The sequence below is a fragment of the Bufo gargarizans genome, chromosome 1 (genome assembly GCF_014858855.1).
Source record: "Bufo gargarizans isolate SCDJY-AF-19 chromosome 1, ASM1485885v1, whole genome shotgun sequence".
In the NCBI taxonomy this organism is placed as follows: domain Eukaryota; kingdom Metazoa; phylum Chordata; class Amphibia; order Anura; family Bufonidae; genus Bufo; species Bufo gargarizans.
In genome coordinates this window covers 716,662,971-716,686,740 of record NC_058080.1, presented here as the reverse complement: position 1 = coordinate 716,686,740, position 23,770 = coordinate 716,662,971, and the positions used below count along the sequence as shown (strand labels likewise).

Below are 23,770 nucleotides of genomic sequence, written 5' to 3'. Positions count from 1 at the left end.
GCCATCATTAGGCTGCAAAAACACAACAAACCCATCAGAGAGATAGCAAAAACATCAGGCGCGGCCAAAACAACTGTTTGGAACATTCTTAAAAAGAAGGAAAGCACCGGTGAGCTCAGCAACACCAAAAGACCTGGAAGACCACAGAAAACAACTGTGGTGGATGACTGAAGAATTCTTTCCCTGGTGAAGAAAACACCCTTCACAACAGTTGGTCGGATCAAGAACACTCTCCAGGAGGTAGGTGTATGTGTGTCAAAGTCAACAATCAAGAGAAGACATCACCAGAGTGAATACAGAGGGTTCACCACAAGATGGAAACCATTGGTGAGCCTCAAAAACAGGAAGGCCAGATTAGAGTTTGCCAAACGACATCTAAAAAAGCCTTCACAGTTCTGGAACAACATCCTATTGACAGATGAGACCAAGATCAACTTGTACCAGAGAGTGATGGGAAGAGAAGAGTATGGAGAAGGAAAGGAACTGCTCATGATCCTAAGCATACCACCTCATCAGTGAAGGATGGTGGTGGTACTGTCATGGCGTGGGCACGTATGGCTGCCAATGGAATTGGTTCTCTTGTATTTATTGATGATGTGACTGCTGACAAAAGCAGCAGGGTGAATTCTGAAGTGTTTCGGGCAATATTATCTGCTCATATTCAGCCAAATGCTTCAGAACTCATTGGACGGCCCTTCACAGTGCAGATGGACAATGACCCAAAGCATACTGCAAAAGCAACCAAAGAGTTTTTTAAGGGAAAGAAGTGGAATGTTATGCAATGGCCGAGTCAGTCACCTGACCTGAATCCAACTGAGCATGCATTTCACTTGGTGAAGACAAAACTGGAAAATGCCCCAAGAACAAGCAGGAACTGAAGACAGTTGCAGTAGAGGCCTGGCAGAGCATCACCAGGGATGAAACCCAGCGTCTGGTGAGGTCTATGCGTTCCAGACTTCAGGCTGTAATTGACTGCAAAGGTTTTGCAACCAAGTATTAAAAAGAGAAAGTTTGATTTATGATTATTATTCTGTCCCATTACTTTTGGTCCCTTAACAAGTGGGAGGCACATATGCAAACTGTTGTAATTCCTGCACCGTTCATCTGATTTGGATGTAAATACCCTCAAATTAAAGCTGACAGTCTGCAGGTAAAGCACATCTTGTTCGTTTCATTTCAAATCCATTGTGGTGGTGTGTAGAGCCATAAATGTAAGAATTGTGTCGATGTCCCAATATTTATGGACCTGACTGTATATTCTTGTACATAGGAGCATTACTATAGTAGTTATATCATCATTGCTTGTAGTGTCAACAGTGAGTGGAACTATTAAAGGGAGTCTGTCACCACATTTGACCATATTAGACAGATCCTATAGCGTTATATGTGCCACCCAGCAGTTAAAAACGGTACCTTTGTTGCATATAACCGAGTCTTCTTTCTGCCAAAAATGAACTTTGAAGACTGTGTAAACGAGCCCTCTCAAGTGCCCAGGGCGGTGTCTCAATCTTCCGAGCCCAAGACCGGACCTCCCTAACGGCTCATAACCCTGCCCTCCTGGTGCCTGTGCCCGCCCGTTTACTCCCCTCCCCTCGCCTTTTCCATTGCGGCTGCGCGGACAAATTCGTAGCCGGCGCATGCGCAGTAGGTATTGCGATGCCCTGCCAGGACCGGGCATCGCATTGCGCATGCGCCAGCTACGAGTCTCGTAGCTGGTGCAGGGAGGTCCGGTCTTGGGCTCGGAAGATTGAGACACCGCCCTGGGCACTTGAGAGGGCTCGTTTACACAGTCTTCAAAGTTCATTTTTGGCAGAAAGAAGACTCGGTTATATGCAACAAAGGTACCGTTTTTAACTGCTGGGTGGCACATATAACGCTATAGGATCTGTCTAATATGGTCAAATGTGGTGACAGACTCCCTTTAAGTGTCTTTTTCTACATGTTACACTTGCCACTTTACAGTATCAAGACCATAATGTTTGAGGTGTCTTTTTTGTGTTTACACAGGGAGAAGCTCTCAGCATATATCTACCGTGTGTGTATATATATATATAGTTTAAATTTAAACATGTGAACATATATGCCATGTATCCCTATATTGATATGTTGTTGCCTTTTATCTGGACTTACAAATGTATACCTGCTGCCAAATGGTCAAACATTATGTAAACAGGGCCTTATATATATATATATATATATATATGAAAAATAAATAAAAAATCTGTCACATATCAAGACTAATTGCCTAAATATTGCACATACCAATCTATATTAAATTGGCAGAGTGGTTGTTAACTGATACTTAATGAGGAGGGGGAGTTGTGATGAAGGGCAGAGGGCAGGGAAGGGGGAGAATCCCACCAGAAGAGGGTCCTTAAGTGCTGACTTTTTCAGAAAGTCAGAGGAAAGTTAAGGACATAATGAAGATAAAAGCAGAGGCCGCCAGACGAGGACTGTGTAATGACAATACACTGTGCACACAAACATCGCTGCCCATAATAAAGCTCTGTTCCCGAGACACTAGCACAACGCATCGTCTGCCATCGTAGTCACGGTACAAGGCGTACCATCATAAAAAGCCAAACAAGTGTCGTCTTGTACAGACTGTGCGGTGTACCAAAGATCTGCGCGTTCTGGATTAAGGTTCATGGCTGAAGGTCCTGCACCATCTACTTCATATCATTCTCCTTCAATTGGTGCCGTGCAAGAAATGTTTACGTTTTATCAGCACTTAACGATTCTCGCAGAAGGCAGAAAAACATGTAAAATGCAAAAATATTTTCTAAAAAGAACTAGTATCGAGATGGCTGCTGGATATTGGTAATGAAGTGGAGATTTTAAGGGTGTTCCTCAAATAAGTATATGGTATATACACACTAAGCCAACGCGTTTCAAATCTGCCTCCTATTCTGAGCATGGCAGTAGATACAAGTTGCTGAGGTGTTCGGCCGCGCTTTTGCATTCTGTTTTCAGGAGATGTGGGTGATATCAGTATGGCTGACATTGCAGCTCTACACATGGGAGCGGTGACTATCGCTATATAAACAGGAAGACTAGGTTAGGTCACTCCTAACAAAGCCAAAGTGATGGTGGATCTTAGCTGGGGAGGTGTTTTACGGCTGCACCCATGTTATGTCCTGCTTCCAAAATGCATGGTGACCAGCTGCTATCGCCAGAAGAAGTTCCATGCTGGCCATCAGCGGCGGACTGGCCATAGACCCTACAGGGGAATTTTTCAGTAGTCCGATGGCCAGGGAGCCACCTGAGCCCTTCTCACAGCTACAGGACGGATACATAATGATCTGATGCTCTCAGCATTAATTAATGCTAGGAGCATTAAAGGGGTTCTCTCATCTCAGACAATGGGCGTATATTGCTAGGATAGGCCCCCATTGTCTGATAGGTGCGGGTCCTGTATCGGGAACAGAGCCCCGGCTGGCTGGAGGACTCCGATCCGACCACTACCAAGCTCTCTCCCCAAAGAACTCAATGGGAGCACGCCGCGCATGACCGACCGCCGCTCCCATTCACTTCTATGAGCCTAGTGGAAATAGTCGAGCCAGCGCTCGGGTATTTTTGGCGGCCCCATAGAAAATGAATAAAGGACAGCTGCGCATGTGCAGTGCGCCCTCCACCACTTTCGAGGCTCCATTGTGAAAATAGGAGTGGGTCCCACCGCGCGATATGCCCCCATTGTCTGTGATGAGAAAACCCCTTTAAGTACTTATACACCTGGCCAGCAGCGGCATGTGACATCCTGATTTCATCTACATTGCTGTCCTCAGGACAGTGATATAATTGAATGCTGCAGCGGGGACGACAGTGTTTTGTGCTGCACTGTGGAATTTGGTTCTGCAGGGGCGGTACTTTGCTGGCCCTGCCTACTTGTGTTGCCTTGCCTTCTGTCAATTTGGACTTGAATACAACATGGGGTTCCCAGTCCACCCTTGCCAGCTATTTAAACGTGGATGTGTCAGATTTACTACAGACGCTAATACGTCGCTGCTGACTGCACTCTTAAGGACCCGTATCTATGAAGTGACGGGTCCCCTTTAAGACCATGTGGTAGATGGAATTAGAGGTGACCTATCACCACCCTTTCCTCTGTGAAGTAACCCTAGAGGAGTGTACAGATTCTCTAGACTATATCCTTTCATTTGCTAAATCGGGGAGCTCGGAGCCGCCAAATCTCGTCTCACATCCATGTAACTACATGACAATATCATGTATGGCAGACGCCATACTCCCCTGAGATCTAAGGATTGGGCATGTTGAAATTCAACATGCAAGATTGATATGTTGGATGTCAAGACATATTAGAGGATCAGGGGCGGATGAAGTGTATCATAGGCCCAGGGCTGTTAACCCATCTTGGGTCCACTCCCTCCATTTGTCCCGACCATCCCCCTTGCTATGTTTTGCCCTATAGATTTTTTCCGTTGTAAATATTAAAGAAAACGATACCACATATATAGTATAACACCCCCAGCCCCTCATAGTGTATATTATACAACACCCCACAGTATGCAGTGTATAGTATAACACCCTACAGTATATAGTATAACATCTCACAGTATACAATATATAGTAGAACATCCCCAGGCTCTCATAGTGAGTAGTATATAGTATAACACCCTACAGTATACAGAATAAAGTATAACACTCCCAGCCCATCATAATGGTATAGTATACAACATCCCACAGTAGGCAGTATATAGTGTAACACCCTACAGTATATTGTATAACACCCCCAGCCCCTCATAGTGTATAGTATATAACACCCTCAGTATGCAGGATATAGTATAACACCATACTATATATAGTATAACACCTCACAGTATGCAGCATATAGTATAACACCCTACAGTATGCAGTATATAACACCCCAGCTCATTATAGAGTATAGTATACAACACCCCACAGTATGCAGTATATAGTATAACACCCTACAGTATATAGCATATAATATCCTCAGCCCCTTATAGTATATAGCAGGCATGACCAACCTGTGGCTCTCCAGCTGTTGTAAAAATACAATTCCCACCATGCCCTGCTGTAGGCTGATAGCTGTTGGCAGTCTGGGCATGCTGGCAGTTGCAGTTTTGCAACATCTGGAGAGCCTCGGGTTGGCCATCCCTGGTATATAGTATACAACACCCCACCCCAGTAAAAAAAAAATGTGTCTATTTAGAGCAGTGATGATTTCTGAATTTCAGTGACGCCTACATCTGTTACCAAGTGAATAATTGTTAGTATATAGCAAAACACCCCATAGTATGCAGTATATAGTATAGCACCCCACAGTATACAGTATAAAGTATAGCAGCTCTCAGGAAGCAGTATATAATATAACACCCCACAGTATCTAGTATATAGTAAAACATCTCACAGTATGCAGCATATAGTATATCACCCCGCAGTATATAGTATATCACCCCACAGCATGCAGTATATAGTATATCACCCCACAGCATGCAGTATATAATATAAAAGCCCACAGTATGCAGTATATAACACCCCACATTATGCAGTATATAACACCCGACAGGATGCAGTATACAGTATAACACTCCAGAGGATGCAGTATACAGTATAACACTCCAGAGGATGCAGTATACAGTATAACACTCCAGAGGATGCAGTATACAGTATAACACCCCACAGGATGCAGTATACAGTATAACACCCCACAAGATGCAGTATACAGTATAACACCCCACAGGATGCAGTACGTAGTATAACATCCCACAGTATCCAGTATATAACACCCCACAGTATCCAGTATCCAGTAAAACACCCCACAGGATGCAGTATATAGTAAAACACCCCACAGGATGCAGTATACAGTATAATACCCCACAGGATGCATTATATAACACCCCACAGTATACCTTATATAGTATAAACCCCCCCACAGTATCCAGTATATCACCCAACAGGATCCAGTATATAACACCACAGTATGCAGTACATAATATAACACCCCACAGGATGCCAGTATTATAACTTTTTTCACCTCTTGCAAAAATGGCTACAGCCTGATGTGCTGAGTCCCACTGCTATGCTGGATCGTCTGTTAGCCGATATGTTCTGGAGGGCTTTGACATACCCTCTCCAGCACTGGATCGGTCAGGTGTCTCCTGGCAATGCCCTTGAGATGGTGGACCCGGTGGAACGCTATGAAGCTACCAGGAATCTAAAAGAGGGTTCTGTTGGAAGGGGTGACCGCCACTTTGGTGGAAGAGGGGGAGACAACCTCACTGAATGTGATGGTGGGAGACGTGGAGGACTTGCCGCCGGGTCCTGAATTGGCAGACGTCAATGTCTCCGGGGATAATTTTGGTACCGCACAACACCGGGACCCAACCCTATCACGAGCCTGGGAGAATGTGTTAATAGTAGATGGTGAACCACAACAACCTGGGGCAGAGGCGTATCTATCGCGAGGCAAACAAGGCATTTGCCTGGGGCGGCACTTGCCAATGGGGCGGCAAAATGCCTTGTTTGCCTAGTTAGTTAACGTACACATCGATCCGATCCTTCACTATGCAGCTGCGAGCGGCAGCATCGCCGGCGCCGCATAGTGAAGGAGTGACTTACTTCCTCCCTCCTCCTCCTCCTCCCGACCCCAGGTGTTTCCTGAATTTTTACCTACCTGGCCTTGCTACCCACATCACTTCCAGTAGTGACGTGGGAGGTGCGTCTCTCCCCTCCGCTCCTGACTGGCTCTGCTGGGGGTTTGTCGGCGCAGGCGGATTCTGCGCATGCGCCGAGTCGTCTTTTTTGTGCATGCGCAGTGGGTCAGAATAGTCACAACACAAGCGGCAGCCACAGCCAGCCAGGAAAAGTCTGTCCAGACCGGCTCCCTCCTCACACACCGTCCGTCAGACTCATAGAACAGAGTTGGCCACTTTGCCTGACTACTGGCCTACCCTGCGAGGAATGTCCAGTCCAGGACCAGGTCCAGACAGAGGAACAAACAGGAGTGAGTGAGACGAGAGAGTTAAAAAGCAAATCGTGCACAGTGAGAGTGAGACATAAATAAAAGGTGGTATGTCAGACTGTCTATGGTGGCCCTGGCCTCTCCTTGAGGCTGCCCCATACAGACTGGGGCAGCCTCAAGGAGAGGCCAGTGCCACCATAGACAGTCTGACATACCACCTTTATTTATGACACAGTGCAGAGTGCACTATTTGCTTGTGGCAGCCCCCATACAGTTTAGTGTCTCCTTATGTCTGCCCCCCATACAGTATGTATAATGTCTCCTTGTGGCTGCCCCCGCCCCCCATACAGTATATCGTGTCCTTGAGGCTGCCCCCATACAGTATAACGTCTTGTTGAGGCTGCCCCAATACAGTATAACACCTCCTTGAGGCTGCCCCCATACAGTATAACGTCTCCTTGAGGCTGCCCCATACAGTATAACGTCTCCTTGAGGCTGTCCCATACAGTATAACGTCTCCTTGAGGCTGTCCCATACAGTATAACGTCTCCTTGAGGCTGTCCCATACAGTATAACGTCTCCTTGAGGCTGCCCCATACAGTATAACGTCCCCTTGTGTTTTTTTCTTTTAAATGGGTATTTATTGCGATATATATATATATCATCGCGATAAATTTTTGAATATTATTATGCAAAACAGGAAAGGGTGGAGCCTAAAGAGGAAGGGGTGGGGTTTACAGAGGGATGGGTTTGGCCGTGACAGGAAGGGGTGGATCAAAATTATATTAGGGGGGTGCCCGAGTTTAGTCTCGCCTAGGGCAGCACAAAACCAAGATACACCACTGACCTGGGGGCCGAGTTGGTGTTTTCCTGTTTTGTGGTTCATCAGGGTATGCTGTACACATCTTAGTCATCCTAGACTACGCCACTCGGTACCCGGAGGCGGTGCCACTGTGACATACATCGGCCATACTCATAGCTAAGGAGTTAATGGAGATGTACGGTCTGGTAGAAAGGTTTAACCAAACATTAAAAAATATGTTGAAAAGGGTGGTGGCTAAAGATAGGAAGGACTGGAACCTTCTTCTGCCCTATCTCATGTTCTCAGTACGAGAGGTACCCCAGGCCTCTACTGGGTTCTTGCCCTTCGAACTGCTATATGGCAGACACCCTCGCGGTTTCTTGGATGTAGCCAAAGAGACATGGGAACAACAACCCACTCTGTATAAAAGTGTTATTGAGTATGTTACCCAGATGCAAGAATGGATAGAGACAGTGTTGCCTCTTGTTAGGGAGCATATGGAGGCAGCTCAGCGAGCCCAGAGTCGGGTCTATAATCGGCAGGCTCGGGTCTGGATCTTTAACCCGGGTGATCGGGTTTTGGTTCTGATACCGACCGTGGACAGTAAGTTCCTGCTTGCTAGGTGGCAGGGGCCCTACGAGGTACTCGAGAAAGTTGGAGATGTGAACTACAAGGTACCCCAGCCAGGGCGGCGAAAGTTGGAACAGATCTACCATGTTAATTTGCTTAAGCTGTGGAAGGATAGGGAGACCTCTACGGAAGACAGCCCGCGTCTGGGTTTTCTAGGGGAAGAGGTTCTGGACCCTTTGTCTGATGCAAGGGTAGCGGTTGCCGCCGTAAAAGTTGCTGACAGCCTCTCCTCTAAACAGGTTCACGAGGCCAGGGAGTTCGTCAGTCGGAACACGGATGTGTTCTCTGACCTCCCCGGACGCACTTCCACATTCCAGCTTGACATTGTCAAGGAACCTCAGGCCAAAGTCTGGTTAAAACTATACCGGGTACCCGAGGCTTGGCGACAAGCCACTTCGGAGAAGGTGCAGTTAATGTCATTGAAGAGTAGTGATGAGCAAGCATGGTCGGCCGAACTGCTGTTCGGCTCGAGCATTGCTATGTTCAGCAGATCCGAGTGCTCGGCCGAATAATTCTGGTGCTCGAATACAATTTAATACAATGGAAGTCAATGGGAGAACCCCAGGCACCCCCTGCTCGGAAGACAAGAGGGTGTCTGGTTCATAAAAAAAGGTTAGAAATTGATGGAACCTCAATTTGCATAAACATGAGCATATGGAAAAGACATTCAAATGAGCAGAATCTTCTTTGTCTTTCAGCTGTCATGAGACTATGAAAACCAATAGACGGCGCTATTGAGTTATAAACAGCGCCCTCTATTGGTTTCACAGTCTTATGACAAGACTAATATTCTTGTAAGAAGACTATAAAACCAATAGAGGGTGCTGTTCATAACTCAATAGAGCCATCTATTGGTTTCATAGTCTTCTGACAAGAATATTAGACTGAGTCTTATGACAAGCTTATTAGTGTAGCCTTTTGCATGGAAAATTTGCGATCTACACTAGGATAATATCTGACACTGGGAAAGCTGGGTAATAACTCGCGATCTACACTGAGTTATTACCAAGCTTTTCCAGTGTCAGATATTATCACAGACTTATTACATAATATTCGCTATATATTAGTTTTTTTTTAGAATATTACGAATATTCTAAAAAAACTAATATAGAGCAATATAGCGAATATTATGTAATAATTATGTTGTAAGTCAGTGATAATATCTGACAATGGAAGAGTTGGGTAATAACTCAGTGTAGATCGTGAGTTATTACCCAGCTTTCCCAGTGTCAGATATCATCCTAGTATAGATCGCAAATATTCAAAAAATATTCTACACTAATAAGCTTGTCATAAGACTCAGTCTAATATTCTTGTCAGAAGACTATAAAAACCAATAGATGGCGCAATTGAGTTATGAACAGCACCCTCTATTGGTTTCATAGTCTTCTGACAAGAATATTTGTCTTGTCATAAGACTGTGAAACCAATAGAGGGCACTGTTTATAACTCAATAGCGCCATCTATTGGTTTTCATAGTCTAATGACAGCTGAAAAACAAAGAAGATTCTGCTCATTTGCATGTCTTTCCCATATGCCCATGTTTATGCAAATGAGTTTTTACATGACAAAACTGCATAGAAAGGTTATTGAATATTATGTTAGGACAATTAAAAAACTTTTTGTCGCCCTAATATTGATCTAGGTGTGCAGGTCCACCCAAGCCATCCAACAGATGCAAATTAACTTTGAGGCTTACTGGTTTTCAGTCAGATGAGAGCTGGTTTGGAATATCTCATAGTGCACAAGGCTGCCATTGTAAAGTATGCTGACTAAGGCTGCTTTCACACTAGCGTTCGGGTTTCCGTTCGTGAGCTCCGTTTGAAGGAGCTCACGAGCGGACCCGAACGCAGCCGTCCAGCCCTGATGCAGTCTGAATGGAGGCGGATCCGCTCAGACTGCATCAGTCTGGCGGCGTTCAGCCTCCGCTCCGCTCGCCTCCGCACGGACAGGCGGACAGCTGAACGCTGCTTGCAGCGTTCGGGTGTCCGCCTGGCCGTGCGGAGGCGTGCGGATCCGTCCAGACTTACAATGTAAGTCAATGGGGACGGATCCGTTTGAAGATGCCACAATGTGGCTCAATCTTCAAGCGGATCCGTCCCCCATTGACTTTACATTGAAAGTCTGGACGGATCCGTCCCAGGCTATTTTCACACTTAGCTTTTTTTAGCTAATATAATGCAGACGGATCCGTTCTGAACGGAGCCTCCGTCTGCATTATTATGAGCGGATCCGTTCAGAACGGATCCGCCCGAACGCTAGTGTGAAAGTAGCCTAAGCCTGTCATCTGTCCCATGGATAGATTGATGTCTTGCACATACCTTGCTTTTGGCATACAGACTTTGTGTGGTTGTCTACTGTATGTCGTACATAATAGTAGTTTAAGATGCATCCAGCTATCCTCTTAATGTGGTTTCCAAACCATTTTGATGGGGTTTCCATCAATTTCTAACCTTTTTTTGTGAACCAGACACCCTTTTCTCTTCCGAGCAGGGGGTGCCTGGTTGTCTCCCATTATACTAGGGTGCTCAGCCGAGGAGGATGTGGGCAAGAGCAGAGAGGCAGACGTAAGGGCCGAAATATTTTTATTTTATTTTTTTCCCTGCCGGGCACGGTTATATGTCTTGCATTAAACCCGCTAAATTTCAAACAGTGACCCTTGACAAAATGGAGGCGGTAATGAAGGACCTCGTGGAGGCTAACAAACAGCAAGAAACAAATCTGCAACAGTGGGAGGCTAACAGGCAGCAGCAAGAAACAAACCAGCTTCTGCTACAACACGTGATGGCTTTGCAGACGGCAGGAGCAACCCCGAGCCCCGGAAAGCAGTCTGTGCGGCGAACCCCGCAGTATATAGTATAACACCCCACAGTATGCAGTATATAACCCCCCAAAGTACGCAGTATATAGTATAACACCCCACAGTATGCAGTATATAGTATAACACCCCACAGTATGCCGTATATAGTATAACACCCCACAGCATGCAGTATATAGTATAACACCCCACAGCATGCAGTATATAGTATAACACCCCACAGGATGCAGTAAAAAATATAACACCCCCGAGTATGCAGAATATAACACCATCTTTCACCTTATCCTGAGGTAATCTCCACATAAAACTATCCCAACCCTCCTGCAACAAAACTCCTCCGGGATGCTGGAAGGAGAACGGATCTGTGACGACACCATCACCATGTGATCAATAACAGCCATATGTTACATCACATGGCAATGACATCATCACAGGTCCTTTCTCCTACAGGCATCCAACACCGCAAGTCAAATGAAGCAGCAGTGGTCCAGGCTGTCTGCTCACATTCAGTGACACTCCTATTTCTCCAATCTTCCTCCCTGACACTAGGACACCCTCCTTTCTTGTCAAGGGTGTTTTGGGTGGCTTTGGGCCCCACAGGGACATCGGACCCAGGGCCATCGCCCCAAATGTCCCTTTTATGATCCACCATTGCATCAAATGGATGTTCTTTTGAAATTGGCCAGCATAGAAATCTAGTAGGTATAATTAACATTGATGAGGATGATTTTAGGCATGCAAATTCTAGTGCAAAAGAGGCCGAAACATTGAGAAACGTGGCACCAACCGCTCATAACCCTAACACTTTCATACATGCCCCCACTAATCCTACTGTGTTGTCTTTGGGTCAAGTCTTCTGTAAATTAAAATAAAAAAATGGCGGCAATGTTTTCTGTAGGCGGGTAAGCCGATGCCAGAGCTGCCCATCTCTATCGTACATTGGCATTTCATTGTTTACTTGTTATGGTGATTAATTCCGTCCCAACGAATACTCCATTAATCCTCCCAAGTAGAGGGGAGGTTACAATATATATTTAGGGTCTGTATAAAAAGGTGTGGTGTGGCTTCTGCCCGGGGTGACCGGATCCGCGAGTCCATTTTCAGACGTGCCAGCCTGGGAGAGGTGCAAGACGCATATCCTTATGTTTAAGCTGTTGCTGGAAACGGTCGCCAGGGAAAGCAGTGTGCAATTACAGGCGCTGTGATGTTCCCTCTAATAATACTTCGCTATGCATACTCTGCGTGGAGACAACTCTCTTCTAAAAAGAGAACAAGGATTTCACCCGTCTATTTCATCCAAGGCATAAATGTCAGCCATCAGTAGCTGATTAGCAGTGGGTATACAGCTGCGCCGCACACTTAGGCCACAAGCACCAGTGATAAGACACTTATTTTTATTGTCGTTTCAATGGCGCCATGCTTAGCAGTCGTGCTATCCAGCCCGAGAGAATGGATAGCGCACAGTTACGTGCCCCAAGTCCTTATTCTCTGTGCCCTCCTCGGTGTCTACTTGGTTGGGCTTTCCATATCAAGGAATGTAGCGGACCACTTTCGTAGGGGTTGAGCAGAGTGTTGCCCCTTCAATGCTCTAGCCCACCAGAGATATTGGCTTCACTACTCTTGCCCACCAGGAATATGAATACTAAATATTTTAGCATTAAGCCCTTCACTACCCTAGTCCATCGATATTAGAATGAACCCATGCACCATCCTAGACCACCATTAAAATGAACTCATGCACCACTCTAGACCACTATTAAAATGAAGCCATTCACTACCCTAAACCATCAGGGTTATTAGAATGAACCCAATCACCACCCTGGGCCACCAGGGTTATTAGAGTGAACCTATTCACCACCCTGGGCCACCAGGGTTATTAGAGTGAACCCATTCACCACCCTAGGCCATCAGGTCCATTAGAATGAACCTATTCACCACTCTAGACCACCAGAGATGCTACAAATAAATGACAAGTACAGTTTTGCTACTAATTTTTACCTTTTTAAAATAAAATACACAAAAGTGAACAATTTACTTAATTTTGTCCTTGGGGTAAGTTCACACAGACAAAAATTTTTGCGAATTTCAAAGGGTATTCCGAGCAGAAATCAGGGACAAATCTGCATCTCATTGTGCCGAATTTTTTATGTAAAGATCCGAAATCTGCATCAAGGAGTGCCATGTTACAAAATTGAAGAAGAAACCGCGGTTGGGTAGCTGCAGGTGGAGAAGCCCCACTGAATGGGGCTAATCAGTGGTTGATTCCGTGGCATGGTAAAATACAAATCCGCAACAAATGTACATGCCCTTAAACAGAAAGGCCTTCGTGGTACTCTAACCTGCCTTCGCATCTTTCATTGATACGTTGCTAATAGCATTCAGTACAAACCTCCTTTCGTTTTCCGTCTCCGGCTCCTGTGCAGATCTATGTGTCACCATGGCTATAGACAACATTTTAAACCAATGTATTCTGCAGTCATAAACCATTCCATTTGATCAGACAGATAAAAGGAATTGTCTGAATCTAAGTAAATGCATGGATTTTGGGGATTTTTTTTATGGCTGAAAAGCATTTTTGCTAAAGAATTTAATGAAAGTTCTGCACAGTTTGGCTTCTGCAGCTTCCATTGTCTGACGGCTCTTCAGCCCCTCTCTGCTATCCTGAAAAATCTTCTCGGCTGATTATTTTTTTTTTTTCACCAAATCAAAGTTCAACTTTGGAAAATACAGTAAAGGTGGAAGAAGGATGTGTAATCACACTCTGACAGACTTATCACTAGAATAGCTTTCTGCAGCTGCTATACACTGTGAAACATATAGAGCAACACTATTACAATAAATATTTGTATTTTTTTTAGCCCAAAGTACATGTAAATCAATAAGAAATGTCTCTGCAGATGTCCATAGCCTTTATCATTCTAATATTGATTTATCAATCTCTATAGATAGTATTCCACCCCTTAAATACCCAGCATCTGTCCATTACCCAGGCATATATCCAATACCCTGCTGCCTATCCCATCTGCCAAATTATATCCAGCCCCCTATGCAATACCCAGCCACGTACCAAATACCCAGCTATCCATCCAACACCCAGCTAGGTATCCAATACCCAACCAGCCAGGTATCCAATGCTCAGCCAGCCAGGTATCCAATGCTCAGCCAGCCAGGTATCCAATGCTCAGCCAGCCAGGTATCCACTTCCCATCCATGTATCTAATCTGCCGCCTCCAGTCCAACAGACATCATTTTTAACCAGTGCTTTTTAAGATCAACAAGGCATTGTGCGCCTATGGCTGCAGTTTATGGAACCTCCTGGAAAGGATCTGACATAATTTTTATGAGAACATAGCTTCCTGTATTTTTTTTGGGTGGGGGAAGGGGTAGTTATTTTACAGTAAATTCCTAATTCCCCTTAAATTTACGGGACGTCACATCTCCTGATTTCTGCGACATAAGTTGTGAGCTTGAGACACACTCCCAATTTCTTTCTTTTTTTTCTGACTGCTTCATGTTTATTTTTGAGAACACGATTCTCGCTTTTAATATTTTCTTTGGGTGGAGGACGTGTGTGAAAGGGAACATAATATTTTTTCTGTAAATATGGCGGAGAAACGTGTTAAGTGTCAAAAAGTTATGGCCTGAAGTTCAACTGCGGACTGAAATCTCAGTCGCCAGAGAACTTATTCCAGCCCGGGCTTAGTCTGATTCATGGCGGTCACCAACTCCTTCCGCCTCAACTTTAAAGAGGATCTGTCTGCTCTACTGACATGCCTGCTTTAGTGAATTCTTGCATTACCATGACATTCTGGAGCTTCTCTTCCTCTTTTATTCCTCCTGGAAAAGTATGAATAAACGGACAACTGGATGCTACCATTTGTCTTGTCAATCAGGTGTGTCCCCGCAAAATCCTGCGCTGTCCAATCAGTGCTGCCAAGGTCAGATTGTGACACACATTATTGACAAGGAGAATGGTAGCATCCATTTGTCAATTTATATATTTACAGGAGGAATAATAGAGAAATGATCAAATGCTACAAAATATGCTCCAAGGTGAATACAAGTAATTATTAAAACAGACAAGCCAGGAGAGATGACAGGTCCTATTTAAAGGCTAAATCCCTGTTTATATCACATTCAGGAGGGTCTAGGAAGCTAAGATATGAGGTGCTGTTTGAAGGACCCCTCCCCCCACGTCAAAAAACGCATAATGTCTGTCAGGACATATCTCTCTCTGATCCCTCTCTAAGATCTGACCTCGCTCCAGTTCAGATCTCTCTTCTCTTTCAGATCTCGCTCCAGTTCAGATATTTCTCCCCTCTCTCGTATCTCTCGCTCCAGTTCAGATCTTTCTCCCCTCTCTCGTATCTCTCGCTCCAGTTCAGATCTCGCTCCAGTTCAGCTCTTTCTCCCCTCTCTCGTATCTCTCACTCCAGTTCAGCTCTTTCTCCCCTCTCTCGTATCTCTCGCTCCAGTTCAGCTCTTTCTCCCCTCTCTCGTATCTCTCGCTCCAGTTCAGCTCTTTCTCCCCTCTCTCGTATCTCTCGCTCCAGTTCAGCTCTTTCTCCCCTCTCTCGTATCTCTCGCTCCAGTTCAGATCTCGCTCCAGTTCAGATCTTTCTCCCCTCTCTCGTATCTCTCGCTTCAGTTCAGATCTTTCCCCCCTCTCTCGTATCTCTTGCTCCAGTTCAGATCTCGCTCCGGTTCAGATCTTTCTCCCCTCTCTCGTATCTCTCGCTCCAGTTCAGCTCTTTCTCCCCTCTCTCATATCTCTCGCTCCAGTTCAGATCTTTCTCCCCTCTCTCGTATCTCTCGCTCCAGTTCAGATCTCTCTCCAGTTCAGCTCTTTCTCCCCTCTCTCGTATCTCTCGCTCCAGTTCAGATCTCGCTCCAGTTCAGATCTTTCTCCCCTCTCTCGTATCTCTCGCTCCAGTTCAGATCTCGCTCCTCTCGCTTTCATATATTTCACCCTCTCTCTCATATCTCTCTCTTTCATCTCGCTCACGTTTCTCTTTCACCTCTCTCACTCTCATATCCATCACTCTATTTCATATCTATCAATCCCACGTGCCCAATCCTCTTATATCCACCTCTCTAACCATCTCCATCTCTAATACCTCTCTAAATCTAAGATCTCTCTCTCACTTTCATCTTCATCCATTCCTCTTCCATCCCTCCGTCCGTCCATCACCTGCACAGTTCCTGATGCCCGGCTCTGTCTAGCTATGGATGAATTATTCAGGGTGTTTACATGCGTGCTATATACTATGCATACACACATTTGCTCATTATGTATAATTTATTCGGCTTTGCCTCAATTCTCCCAGGGAAGAAGCCATGGAGAAAGATAGAGCGCTGTGCTCGGGTTCCCGGTGGCGGTGGGCACAGAGCGCTCGCTGGCTCGCAGGCACACTGGGCGGATTTCCTCTCTCCAGCTATGACATTCCTCAGGAGACTCCGCAGCAATAAACACACATCCCCACTGGTAGACACAGAATATAGAATTAGGAGGCGATTCAGGATGTGAACCGCACGGCCAGAGACGGCTGCACTTCAAATATTTCTCCTCGCTCGCTGTTAACCACTTCCTGGCTGCAGGAAATTAAATATTTGACAAATCAAATGAATGTGGGGTACAGCCTGAAAAAGGGGGCATCCATCAAAAGGCATGCGGCACAGTCTCTCTATCGAAAACTCTCCAGACTCTAAGATATGCTATATAAGTGCGCTCTGAGCCAATGGCCCTGAAGGTGCAGGTAATTTAGCACTGCCATTTAAAGTGCGTTGCAAAAGTATTCAAACCTGACACAATACGCGTTTCTTTTCTAAACTTTTGCAAAATTTTGAAAAAATTTATTTGTTTAACTGTGAACACTTGTAAGTGCGCAGAGGTAGTTTAGCTAAAGGGTATGACCGAGTCTTCAACAGCTGTCGCTTAGCTGGTACCCATCGCTCCAGATGCCCACATGCACGCTCGGTTTGCTGGGTATGCATGTGTTTAAGAGAGAAGAAAGCTGCCTGTAGACACTGGCAAAACGGATACTCTGTCTTGTGCAGGTCCTGAGGAGGCGGAGCATGACACACAGACATGCTTTTTGGGGTCATGCGCCGTCACCTCAGAACCTGCACAACACAAGACAGTAGCAGTTTTGCCTAAAAGATTCCTTAAAATGAGGGTTCAATGATGTAACAGTGGGAGGGGCTGTGACACCTTACTAGACAGTGTAGTTCCTTTAAAAATAATATAACCAATGAGCCGGAGTACAGGTAAGCTTCTCTTATTAAGGGCTCATTCAGACAACCGTATCCGTTTTTGCAGGCCGCAAAACATGGATACCGGCCGTGTGCGTTCCCTATTTAGCAGAACGGAATAATAGCCAGCCGTATGATAGAAATGCCTATTCATGTCCAAAATTGCAGACGAGAATGGGACATGTTCTGTCTTTTTTTCTGGGGCCAAGGAACAGACGTGCAGATGTGGACAGCACACTGTGTGCTGTCCGAATCTTTTGCGCCTCTGTTGAAATGAATGGGTCACCATCCGTTCCGCAAAATTACAATTGAATGGAGTCGACCAACTTCTGGCCCCTCTGAACAGGTATTCCAGTCCAGGATGACTGGATGACATTCCACGGAGCTTATGCATTTTTGGATTTTGCCCAGAAACAGTATTTTTAATGTCACCCCACAAGTTCTCTATGGGACTGAGGACGAGGGGTTGGGCTGGCCACTCCATTACCTCAATCCTGATGGTCTGTAACCAAGATGTTATTTGCTTACTGGTGTATTTTAATGTTGTGTTAAAAACACACATTTCAAGGGCATTTCTTCTTTGGCACAGGTCAACATATTCTCCTCAAGTATTCTGATCTATTCAGACTGATCCCTCGTATGCGATAAACAGGCCCAACACCGTACACGGATATGATTCATGGACCACCATGCCTTGCGGTCTTTACAGTGTACTGAGGTGCCTGGGGTTCGTCTGGTATACTGTTTGCGGCCATTAGACCCCAAAAGAACAATTTTTGTGCCAGTTAATGTGATCCTTTGAAAATTTTAACCTATTCATGACATGTCTTCAACACCAGGACTTTGTTGGTAACTTGGCTTCACTTCATTGTCTTCTGATTTTACCAGTGCTGACTGGTAACTTCTTCTTAGATTTTTCTGGAGGTCATTATTGGCTAAGCCTTTGACATTTTGGTCCATTCGAACATTTCGTTTAGCATAATTTTCAGGTTTCGGTTGTCATTTTAATGCATTTGAGAGATTTTAGCTGAGCCTAGAATTTGCTGCCCTTCTCTATGTGTTTTTCCTTCTCCAGTCAACTTTATAATCAAAGTATCTTCTTCATCGGAACAATGTCTGGAATAACCCAAGGAAATGCACTATAACCAATAAGCCCAACATTTGCCGCCCTCCTACCTTATTCCACAGAATGAATGACTTCACCAATTTAACTCCTCACTGATCACTGCTATGATTCAAATACACAGGTTGAGCGGGATGCATTTCCTGATTGTTGGGTCTGGTTTTTTTTTCTATTACTCTACTACACTTACATGCAAATTATTTGCCATGTAGAAATATCACTTCTACCAAAAACAGTGATTTTTCAGGTTAATAACACTATACAGCTTTTTGATTTGAAAATCTCATCTACATAGTTGGAAATTCATCACATTGCGGATTTTCCGCACACAAATCCACAAATATGCACCGTGTCTCTACCTTTAGGCCTCTATTACAGAATGTGTCAGGGTCTGTTCAGTGAAAAACTGATGGTGGAATCCGTTTTGACTGTGACTGAGTTCAGTGTGTACGTTTTTTCTATCAGGACTGCCTCTATTTTACACGGGAATAAAGAAAAACTGAAGAATAACACATATCTCCTAGCAACCATCAGTAAAAAACGCATTGCATCCGGATATCTATAGTTTTTCACGCAGCCCCATTGATTTTGATGGCGCCAAGGCTGCGTAAAAAAACGACAATATAGAACAAGCTGCGATTTCTCCTGCACGCAGAGATAATCAGTGATAAATGCTCATGTGCACAGACCCATTGAGATGAACTGGTCAGGATTCAGTCCTGATGTTGTCCATTCGCAAAACAGAACGCATCTGGAAAACTCACTTGTGTAAAATTATGTTTAGGGCTCATTCAGAGCTGTCCGCAAAAATGCGGATCCTTATTTTTTGCGGACAGATAAAAAAAACGGATAGCATTCAGTATTTTTGCGGACCCATAGACTTCAATGGGGCCATGTCCCGATTTTCACTGACCAGTATAGTACATGTTTCATTTGTTTTGCGGAGCCGTGGAATGGAAAAGGGCCCCATAGAAGTGAATGGGTCAGTATCTAATCCGCAAAAATGGATCCGCATTTTTGTGGACAGCATACGGCCGTCTGAATGAGCCCTTAGGGTGGTTTCCCAAGTAGTGGCCACAATGCAGCCAGAAGACCCATTTCTGCACCATCTGCGAATGAATTAAAGGGGGATTGCAAGCCCCAAAAAATGTGAATGTTATATAAATAAATAAATAAATATTTACTGTATATATAGAATGGTCACCTGCCCAAACCCTTGCCATTCCAATGCAGCTGTTGTTGGTGTCCAGTGCTGCAGCAATGATGGGCTTGAGGACTCTATGTAACTGCTGCAGCCATCCCCTGGTCTTACTGGTCATGTGTGATAGATACGTGATTGCTGCATGCATAATGTACCCAACTAGCCCACCTGACCGCTGTGGCCAGAGATTGGCTTCAGCAGTCATGTGAAGTAGTCAGACACATCATGGCTGCAGCATTGGAAACAAAGACTGTCAGAAGCACAGCAGCAGCTGCGGTGGAATAGAGGGGGATTGCGTAGGTGAGAATTTTAAATTACAATGTTCCCGGCTGTCAGCTCTTCTTTGGATTCTTCTTGAAAAAAAAACTAAAAAACTAAAAAAAACTTTAAAATGGTGAAGCACAAACACAAAATATGTTAAGAAGTTGCAGAACTTTTCGTTAGACATTTCGGACTTACATAGTGGTCCGTCTCTAGTGAAAGCCACAGCGACAAAGGCCGCAGAGGTCGAGAGGCGAGGAAGACATTGCAGCCGTCATGTCCGTCGTCGCCTTTGGACCCTGATATGACTAATGATACCCTTTTAGCTTTTGATATAAATGTGACACAGCCGGCTCACGTCTAAATGTGGCAGCGATCTGTCAGCCTACACACGTTCATGCTGAATGACAGCGAGCGCCGTCATGTGACACATTTTATCCTAACTCCCCTGCAGACGACCGTCACCACGTATTCCTCCCACGCGTGTGCGTGGGCTGCAGACCTAGAAACGATTGATGTAGGAGCCAGCGCACGGCTAAGAATTGAGAGAAAAAAAAAAAAAAAAAGGGTGTTGAAAGCCTCAGAGCACGTCTGTCGGCGGAGAGCGTTATTTATGAGGGAATTGAGGACTCGTTCAGCGAGACAAGCGGCTGCTATTTCCATTTAAATGGCTTTGCTGCCGTCCCTCCTGTCGTCAGTCCCCTTTTGTGCATTGTCAGTAATGGGTCAAGTGCGAGCGTTTACGTGATTTCTTTATTTGCTCAATGCACAATGTGAAATGACATTTGCCCAAAGACCTTACAGCAGACTGGAGCATCCTTAAAGGGGCTGTCCACAATATCCTATCAAGCACTGGATGGTAAGGGCTCATTCACACGAGCGGATCCCGTGCGGGTAATCCGCTGCGTGAAAGAGAGCCAAGCCCAGTTCCGGACAGCAGAGACACGGAGCTGTAACGTGATTGATATTGCTCCGTGCCTCTCTGTGATCATTTTTACTACAAGATCACAGTGAGATAAAGTTGTCACTGTGATTTTTTAGCAAAAAGGTCACAGAGAGGCACGGAGCATTATCAATCTCAAGTGAAAGAGCCCTAAAAGAGGAGAAGGGGGTCATTCTATTGAGACTTCATCCCTCTCTTTTTACTAAATCACAGAGCCATTAGCAAGATCACCCGAGGGTACGCAAGCCCCGATATTAAGGACCTTTTTAACAAATTGCCCCCTTGATAATAACAGATGACCATTTGATGTCCCAGCAGCAGGACCTTCCAAAACCATCTTGTCAAAAATAGAAATAAGTGAATTTCTCAATTTTGTTTCGGGTCCAATTTGCGATGGATCATCCATGTGATTCGATTTGGATTCATATAAATTCTACCTGATTTGATAGTGCTGTTATTGCCAGGAAAAGTCTCTCTCTCCTCAATTCTCCCAAACTGAATCACCCAAAATTCAGTAGAATCAGAATTGTTCAAGGCAAAAAAATTCAAGGCAAAATTTCCAAATTTTAGAATCAATTTGCGCATCTTTAGCCATAGATAAAATTATTAACATAAAAAGTTGAGTCACTTTGTAAATACATGATATCATTTATATTTTGCAAATCCTGTATTATACTCCAGAGCTGCACTCAATATTCTGCTGGTGAAGTCACTGTGTACACACATTACTTATCCTGTACTGATCCTGAGTTACATCCTGTATTATACTCCAGAGCTGCACTCACCATTCTGCTGGTGCAGTCACTGTCATATAACATTACTTACGTACTAACATCATGGACATCACATGCAGCCTACCTACCTGCAGCATGTTGAGTAAAAGGCTCCGGAACTTGGTTCCTTCCACCATGAACAGAGCCATCTTGTCGCAGAGTTTAGCGGCGGTATGCGCAAAGCTTCTGTCCGTCACGGCTTTCTGATAAATAGTCTTTACAATCTCCCCTAACATCTCCTCGGAGTTGGCAGAGTTCTGGGCTTCCTCCATGAACGTGGTGAGCTTGCAGTCCACATCGCTGCTGTTATTTCGCATACTGTTCAATATTTCTATAAGTTTGTCCATTTTGGTCCTTTGAGGATTGGTGGACTCCACCGCGTATTCTTCCTACCGGTGATAAAACAAGATAAATGAGTGCGACATTTCCAATACTTGAACATTGGCTTAAAGGGACAGGAAACCTAAAACCTACGGGGGAGCACCGATTGGCCAATCTATAACATTTCCTGCGAGCTTTAGAAAAACATTTCTATAAATCTGTCGGAAAAAACAAAAGTCTCAACCACTGCCACAATTGGGGATCGGCTAAGGTGAGAGTGTTGGTCATTACTATAGACCAGGAATGCCCAACCTGCGGCCCTCCAGCTGTTGCAAAACTACAACTCCCAGTATGCCTGCACAGCCTACAGCTATTTGGGCATGCAGGGAGTTTTGGAACAGCTGGAGGGCCGCAGGTTGAGCATCCCTGCTATAGACGGAGCAGTGGGGGAAGGTTTCTGATGCAGCAAGCTTTCCCCCCAAAGAAAAAGCAACCCAGGTCTTTTCTTTACATGCTTTAGCACTGGAGGAAAGGGATGAAAAGGGGATGACTTGTAGGGGTAGTCTCCTTTGCAGCAAGCTGCCTCCCAGCCATAAAAAATGCAACCTAAGTCCACTTATATGCACTAGCACTAGGAGGTGTGAAGAGGGTAGAACTTAGCTTGTCTGGTCATTTCTGTAATAGGGCAGTGGAGGATAGAGAGGGCGGGGGTCTCCTTAGCAGCAAGCTTCCTCCCAGTTAGGGATGAAACGATTACTGAATCGATTATTGAATCGAGTAATTCGACACAAAAATAAATCCTTGATGCAATTTTTGTGACCACAGAGCAGAAGTGAAGTGCTTGCTGTGACTCACTGGCTGATGGCACTGGGGGGGGGGGGGGGGGAAGCTGATGGCACTGGGGGGGGGGGGGGGGGGAGAGCTGATGGCACTGGGGGGGGGGGAGCTGATGGCACTGGGGGGGGCAGCTGATGCACTGGGGGGGGCAGCTGATGGCACTGGGCTTTTGGGGGCAGCTGATGGCACTGGGGGGGGGGCAGCTGATGGCACTGGGGGGGGGCAGTGATGGCACTGGGGGGGCAGCTGATGGCACTGGGGGGGGCAGCTGATGGCACTGGGGGGGGCAGCTGATGGCACTGGGGGGGGGCAGCTGATGGAACGGGGGGGGGCAGCTGATGGCACGGGGGGGGAAGTGATGGCACGGGGGGGAAGCTGATGCACGGGGGGGGAAGCTTGATGGCACGGGGGGGGAAGCTGATGGGCACGGGGGGGGGGAAGCTGATGGCACTAAAGGGGGGCAGCTGATGGCACTAAAGGGGGCAGCTGATGGCACTAAAGGGGGCAGCTGATGGCACTAAAGGGGGCAGCTGATGGCACTGAGGGGGGGACTGATGAGTTTTTTATAAAGAAAAACATTCTTTTAATCAGTTTTATGTTATTAGCGTACTTGATTAATTTTTGGATTGATAGAATACTCAATTACAAAAATAGTCGATAGCTGCAGCCCTACTCCCAGCCAAAGAAAAAGGTAACCTATGCTTTTTTTTTCATGGGAGGGAGGGAGTGAAGAGGGTAGCATTCAGCTTGTCTTGCCATTACTTTAAACAGCGCGGTAGGGGTGGTTTCTTTTGCAACAAAAGCAACCTAAGCCCTTTTACTTGCACTGGCACTAAGAGGAGAGGAGTGAAGGTTAGGACGCAGCT

General features: G+C 45.4%; 1 protein-coding gene across 1 annotated transcript in view; it reads right to left on the bottom strand.

Moving 5' to 3' along the window:
* CTIF (cap binding complex dependent translation initiation factor) overlaps positions 1-23,770 on the bottom strand; it is a 176,695-nt gene that overhangs the window by 46,013 nt on the left and 106,912 nt on the right. Inside the window, 1 exon segment of the mRNA XM_044276324.1 lies at positions 21,836-22,135. Within this exon segment, the coding sequence (XP_044132259.1) occupies positions 21,836-22,135 (300 nt within the window).